We start from the raw sequence: 7,320 nt of genomic DNA on the forward strand, positions 1-7,320 counted from the left end.
TAGAACAGTATCTGGGACATAAATTTGTTATGTAGTAGAGGGTGCAGGACACTATTTAGTGGCATACTGTCTTATGTATATCGAGGCTGCCCATCTTGGAAAGGAGACACAATCTGAGTAATTATCAGAAGCAAAGCAGGTGAGTATTCCAGAGTAAAGCCATAAATCTTTTCCTGGCCCACAGAGGAGCTGCAAGGAAGGTATACAGGACATTGGAACTGTATTCTTTCTCCTCTCAAATACAAAACTAGATTAGAGCCCATTATAGAGACAATATTTATTATTTTGCCCCTACTTTTGCTATAGCACTGCCTCTCCTTTATGTCCAGTTCCCTGTGAAACACTTGCTGTCCGTGAAACCCCAAGAATGCAATTACATAACAATGAAGAGAGAAACCAGTTGTTTAATTGCAGTCACGTTTATTTGCAGTTTCTATACACACTTTCTAGGTAATCAAACTTTTCTGGTACATTTTTTTGAGAGGGGTTCACAACGAAACTGTCACCATTTTTACTAAAAATAAATACAAGACTTAAAGTGTTGCACAGCTCTAAAATATACAAAGGCTTGAATTGAATGTAAACGTTGAAAACATCTTACAAAAGAAACCATTTTTGCAACGATTTAAAAAGTTCATATTTACAAATATTACAAAAATACAAAATGGATGCAAGTCCATAAACCATTGTCTTTTCGGCCAGCATGAACTGGTTCTAGTACCGAAATAGTTACACTGTAACCTTCTTCATAGTTTTAAATCTTTGTCATGATCTAGTTCTCTAAGTCTGCCACCACTGCAGCAAATGTACTCACTCACTGACCTTTGGCAAGAGCAAACGGTGTGTTTTGTTTGCTACAACTAGTCCATGTCCTCTACTTAGCCAAAAAAAATCAAAAAGTAAGGGAAAAAATTTTCCCCACACAACATAGACATATTGTATAAACAAAAGAACTAAAAATCAGCATCAGTGCAAACAGAAGAAAAGTTTGGATTGATGTTTTCACAATACCTAACGTGTGTGCCCTGCTTCAAGACGGTAGTGACGTTGAAGACAGCCCTCTAAATCTTGGTTTTATATGCTATGTAATAAAGTCATGTAAACTCTTCCAGATTACTAAGGGATTTCTTGCTTTTTTACTCAGTTTGTTACTCACTACTCTTTTCCACAGTGAATTTAAAATCCATCTTTATTTGGGTTTTTTTAAATCTATGAAATATAAAATAGAGAAACTCTGCTATAGATTTTTAGAGTAAACAAAATAAGTAAAACTATGTTATAAGGGTTAGTTCTGTGATCATTACATATAGAAGGTATCTTATTGCCTCACAATTCAAGTCAATATGTATTTTTAAATATATATGGTACCATTACTTAAATTAATGTCAATAATAAAAAGGTGACATATTTATTAAACCAATTCATGTGTTTTCTATTCAAGATTTAGAATCATTTTTAAAGCCCATATACCTTTCTTTACGCTTAAAAAACTCCTAACTACACAAAAGCCATACTGCAAACGAACTGCTTTTATGAAAGTTACAAAAGATCACCTATTGTGACTGGAAATGACTGTTTCTTATCACATTTGTCTAAAAACTTTACTTTTAAAATTTTGCCAAATGTACTTTTCAAAGCATGAGAAAAGTTCTTCATGTTCCCATGTGGTGTTAAACCATGCTGGTTTTCTTAACTAATGGGTTCCAATGAGAAATGATGGTCTATGTTTTCAAACCCCCAAACATTTTTCATTTGATAAAAAGTATAACACTTTGTAAATGTTCGAATGTACCCTTTACCAAGTAGCTTATCTATCCTAGCACAAGCACTCACACACACACTCTCCCTCCTCTACCCCACCACCCCCAGCACCCATTTTACATATAAGGATGACTAGAAATTAAGAAACACAATTTGATCATGAAAACAAATAGTAGAAGAAGCCAGACTTTTTTCTTTCCAAACAAACCAACAGCAATCAGATTCTCTAATTCTTATCTGTAACATCTTAGAAAGTGTTTCTATTAAAAGACAGCATCTTCTTAGACCAGGCTTTCTCCTTCATATTGCATGAATTAAACCAAAACCACAAACCCCCTTCCACACATCCTACTTTCCCAAATACCACTTGCATAAGCTTAAAGCCAGCCGCTTATCAATTCCTTAGTAACTCTGGTATGTTCTATCATTCTAATCACATTCTATTCTTGTATAGGCCACATCCCTTCTTGGTTCTTTCTACTTTCTACCTTCTCCCATTCAAAACATATTCTAAGTACATAGCTGCTTATATTTCTGACATATCATTTCAAACATTAGTATCAGTTCATGTTAAAATCAGAGGTGTAAAAACCATTTGCAGATTTCAACTTGTAACTACATTTTTTTCAGTTTTAAGACAAGAAAATTCAAGTAATTTCAAGTAATTCAGCTTGTTTCCCTGCCTTCATTTTATCAGAGCACTTGCCCTGACATTTCCTCTCCCACCCGCCACCCCTCCCCTTTTGCCATCAAGCAGATATAGTAAAATCAGACAAAAACTCAGTTGCATGTAGCATTGTGAACCAGAGCTGTTCCCCATTCCCAGTTTAACAGCGAATATAAATAATGCATATACACATACCTATTTCCCAACTACGTTGTTCACAGTGTCATTTCTGTTCATTTGTAGGTAGCATGAATCTCATAAGCACAGAGAGCTTCACTGAAAACTCACTGCAGGTACTGACTGATAAATCAACAGCTCTGTGGCATGCTTATGTTTTACTTTTGTTAGTTAAAAAACCTGGAGCTCATTGCTAAACTGTTTAAGGAGTTTAAAGATTATAGTCATTAGATTATGACTGTTTATGTCCCCAGTAGCCTAATATAAAACATAACCTAAAATTAGCTATTGTTGTCCCTACTCATTCTCTTTAAAGCAATCCGCTGAAAAATTAAAGTCTAAAGGACACTGTCAAATGCTGTTGTTCAGGGCTTTGTGTTGAGAACGATGATTTCTCTCATTGATTTAAAAGAAAAATCAAAAGCATGCTTTTCATTCAGTCCGAATCACCACGTGGCCAATCACAGCCACATGTTACTATTAGCTTGTTGGGTGCTGCAATTTGTCACAAAAATGGTTAGGTCTGAATTCATTATTTTAAATTAATCACACTCCATATATGACCTCAGGATTTCCTTTATTTCACCACTTTAAGATTCATATTGAGGTTTATCACTCAGAAATCATATTGGTGGACATTTAAATATGGTATTTGATATGAAAATGGTATTCACAGAATACAATTATTACACTTTATTTGTTGTGTTCTATAAACAGTTGGTGTGTGGTAGATAATTGGCCACATGTCCACTCATCATTGATAAATCTATTTACACATTTTTATCAAAAATATGGTATTTACATGTGTGTAGTTCTTTCTTCTAAATTTTGCTTTAGTTCATTTTAATGTAAAAAAATACCAAACCTCCAGAGTAATTTCATCTTAAGAATTATGACAGTGAGGGCTTTGTTTTCTGAATAGGCAGCTCTGGGAAAACTTTTTCTAAGTTCCACGAAAAGCAGACATTTTCGAATTCTATATTATCAAAAGGAATGAGATTGGATAAATCAAACTAAGCTAAAGAAAAATATGAAAGACAGTGCAGCTACTTAAAAACATGGAAAATAATCAAGAAAGATCAAACCACCTTCCGCTTCCCCAGCAAATATTTAGGAATTCATTGGTAAGCAGTGATGGTACCCCATGGTGTCCTGACTTCTCCCAAGTCCTCTGTGCTATTCCTCCGTCCTCATATAGCTAAGGGTTTTGGCCTTTGACAGCCAGCCTGGCACAGGCCACTTATGTTGAACTCTGGGAGGATCGGTCGTCGTGCGGGCTTCCGTCAGAATTTTCCGTCTCGCCCTCAGAGATGGCCTGCATGGGTGCATTGTACAGCCTGCAGCGGACACTGTAGCGGCTGCTGCTGGCTGCAGGGGGTGCCCGGGAACGTCCAACCCTTGCCGATGCTGAGGTGGCAAAATTCTTTGAGGAAAACCCTTCTGCATTAACTCGCGGGGTGCATGGAGAGAGTGGGGACAGTGCCTCGGCCCCAGGCGCCCCCTGATGGGCCTCATGGGTGCTTTGGGGGGACTCGGCTGTGAGCTCCCCAGGAGGTTTGGGCAGGATGGGACTCTTCAGGATCTCGGTAGCAGACATACGGTAACTGGAATCCGAGCGACTGCCTTTCTTGAGGAGTAACAGCTTAAACTCTTCGTTCGATGTGTTGGACTTTTTGGCATTTCGGTAGATGAGGCCAGGAGACCTCTGGCTGTTTGGGGTGGTCACATTGCTGTTAGGTGAAGTGACGGAGCCAGTGCTGCTGCTGCTGCTGCTGCTGCTGCTGCTGCTGCTGCTGCTGCCAAGGGAAGCTCTTGATTTGCTTCGAACAGACATGTCCCCAGAATCTTTTCTTCCAAGTACTTTCCTCTTGGACCTTTTAAGAAAAGGAAATATCTCAAACCACATGCACTTTTATGAAACTACAAGTGTTGAGTCACATTCACGCATCTCCTTAGAGAGTATTTTGGTGCACTCTATCCGATAAAAATACTAAGCATTTGGCTGTGGGGAAGAGGAGTCAGATATGTCCCTCGCCCTTATAGCACTCACAGCCTGTGGGAAATTCTCCGATAACCAGTGGACATAAATTAGGTTCTGGAAACGACCATTTCAAATAATGACTAATGTGAAGGCTAGAGGTTCTAGAGGAGGACTTATTGGGATGTTTTATAAGAGTATAAGAAAATACTGCTATCTCACTTCTGGTTAGAGTGTAGGTAGTGAGGGACTGTAGCTTTCTCTTATTAAATCTGTCTCTGCAACACAGATAAAATGCTCTGATGTCTGGGGTTGGCTTCCAATGAAAACCAGAAGACCAAAGTGGATGGAGGTATGGATGGAACAAGATTTGCCATAGGTTGATGGTTGATAGGCTTGGGTGATAGATATGTGTGTGGGGGTTGGGGGTGGGTGGTGCATTACACTATTCTGTCTACTTTATAAGTTCCTCTATATAAAAAAATTTCTTACACGACTTTTTAATTGTCAATCCATTTTTGGCTGCAAATACCATTTTTCATTGCTGCCTAGGAACATCAACAGTGTATTAATCAGTAAGCCAGTTTTCTGTGAGGAGCTAAAAATCTGGACCACCTCTGGAGCTCTTGAAGCTCTGTATACTGTAAGCTCTCAAGAAAACAAAATCATTCCTGTCACTGCGCTGCACATAAATAAATAAATCCTACACAAATGCAAATCTAAGATTACGAAACTCAGTGTCTACCAAACTTAGGCACTCATCATCATATTATTTCTTTTGATAAGTAAACAGGTGTAAATTGAATCTTCATTGTGACTCAGTTCATTGATAACTATTGGCAACAAGCTCTCTCACCAACCTCAAAATCCACAGAGTAGAGAAAACGTCAGCTTTCCAATTGGAGACCAGCCTGATTTTGGTTCACTGAAACCCTTGTGGCTGTTGTCTTGCATATGCCAGTGTTTGGCACTCCAATAGGGTAGAAATTTCCAACTAACATTGACTTTTAGCACCTACCATTATTCTGAACACTAAAATGTTATTTTATCATCAGAACTGAATATGTGAGCTTTAGGTATCCCCATTTACATTAAGGGGATAGGTACAGAGGTTTTAACTGACTCAAGACTGGATAGGAAGTGGCAGTGTTGAGATTCAATTCCAGGTCTTTCTGACTCCACTACTTATGTTCTACCCACTATTACAGACACTAGCATTTGGTTCTGTGGGGCAAGAACTTGGTTCTTTAACTTATATAGCATTTTAGTAACTCGTCCTAAGGTTGAGGATAAATTGTAGGGGCAAGGGGATTATAATTGGAGCTTAGACTACACACAGGGGCAAATAAAACTAAACTAATGATTCTTCACTGTCTGAGAGGAGAAGTGTGCCTGCTAAGGTATACACACAAGGCATTGCTGATTGGCTCCTTTAAAAAGGTGTTGAAGAGTAGTGCTCCTTCTTTACAAGAGAACCACATCAACAGAAAACACAAGTTCCCTTAACAGGTAGAATCCCAGGAAAAATGATGGCAAGCTGCCTGCAAAGAGCTTGCTTCAAAAAGTTTAACTTTATGAGGTAGCAAAGACAGTCCCCACGTTTTGTCTCTTGGGAGTCCCATCTAGGTCACCAAGCTCTAGTGGAAGAGGGCAGTCACGGTTGTGAAAGGAGCAGGCACATCAGGATTGGATAGTTGAGTTGGATTGGGTTTAGTTTCCAAGAGCTAGTTCTTGCTCTGTTCTTCAGACACAGGCTGTGAGGAGCGTTCTTGCAAATATGGGACTTGATCACAAGGGTGCAGAGGGCAGATGAGAGAATGTGAACGGGCAGTATGGACCCTACGCTGTCCTGGAAAAGCAGCGCAGAGGACATCCCCTGTCAGTGGGATATGGAGCCTATGTTATGTTAGAAGGCCTGTGTTATTAAAGAAATTTAAGTTTTAGGAAAAGAGGGAAAAAAGGGAGCAGTGATTAGTTGTTCTGAGCTATGAAAAGGGCAGGCTTATACACTGTTTTGTCTCAACCTTGGAGCTCTGACGGTTTCGTGAATCAACTGACATTTATCTCTGCTAGTGTAGGATTACAGCTATGAGCATGGTTTTTAGGTTCAGGAAATTATTTAAAAGTCAGAGATTACACTAGAGTTTGAGCTTTCACTCTAAGTTGCTTAACCACAAATTGTTTTCAAATAAAAATCTGATTCAGAATGTATTTTCTAGGAAAAAAAATCTTCTCTCAACAATTCTTATGAAAGTCTCTCAATTGAGGTCTATCTATATATGAAGATTCATATTTCCCAACTTGAATATGTCTATCAGTTTGATCTGGAAAAATAACTTTTCTTTGCTTGCTTTTGTTTTTTGCTGAATGTATTACAAATACACAAGGCTTTCCCATATTTGCATTTGACAGAAGCATTTGTTTCTTAAGGAGCAAAACCTTTGGTATCGTTACCTCACCTGTGAATGACTGCAAATAAATCCTCAGTTGTTCGAGGTTTGTTTGGAGACACGAACACACCTTCTGCTTCAGCCTGAGAGTCTTCACTAAGTGGTGAAATCAGAGAGTCATCACTCGGTGACGATTCTTAAATTAAGAACAAAAACCATCTTTAGGCAAGTTACCCGGCACACTGCTGCGCTTCACTGATTCAGGGAAAAAATAAACAACAGTTACCTCACTGCCATTTTTTAAATGAGAGAGATATCTGTCACAGCTTAGTCCCTCAATAGCAAAA

General features: G+C 38.6%; 1 protein-coding gene across 1 annotated transcript; it reads right to left on the bottom strand.

Annotated features, from left to right (window-relative positions):
• Window positions 1–415: 415 nt before the first annotated feature.
• On the bottom strand, window positions 416–7,300 carry LOC124234085 (Nance-Horan syndrome protein-like). The gene is made up of 2 exons (XM_046651349.1): window positions 7,043–7,300; window positions 416–4,479 (listed from the first exon to the last, which is right to left on the bottom strand). Exon 2 carries the CDS (start codon window positions 4,437–4,439, stop codon window positions 3,846–3,848), a length of 594 nt encoding a protein of 197 aa, XP_046507305.1. The 5' UTR covers window positions 4,440–4,479; window positions 7,043–7,300; the 3' UTR covers window positions 416–3,845.
• Between the last annotated feature and the right edge of the window lie 20 nt (window positions 7,301–7,320).

The sequence above is a fragment of the Equus quagga genome, unplaced genomic scaffold (genome assembly GCF_021613505.1).
Source record: "Equus quagga isolate Etosha38 unplaced genomic scaffold, UCLA_HA_Equagga_1.0 70484_RagTag, whole genome shotgun sequence".
NCBI classification, from domain to species: Eukaryota; Metazoa; Chordata; class Mammalia; order Perissodactyla; family Equidae; genus Equus; species Equus quagga.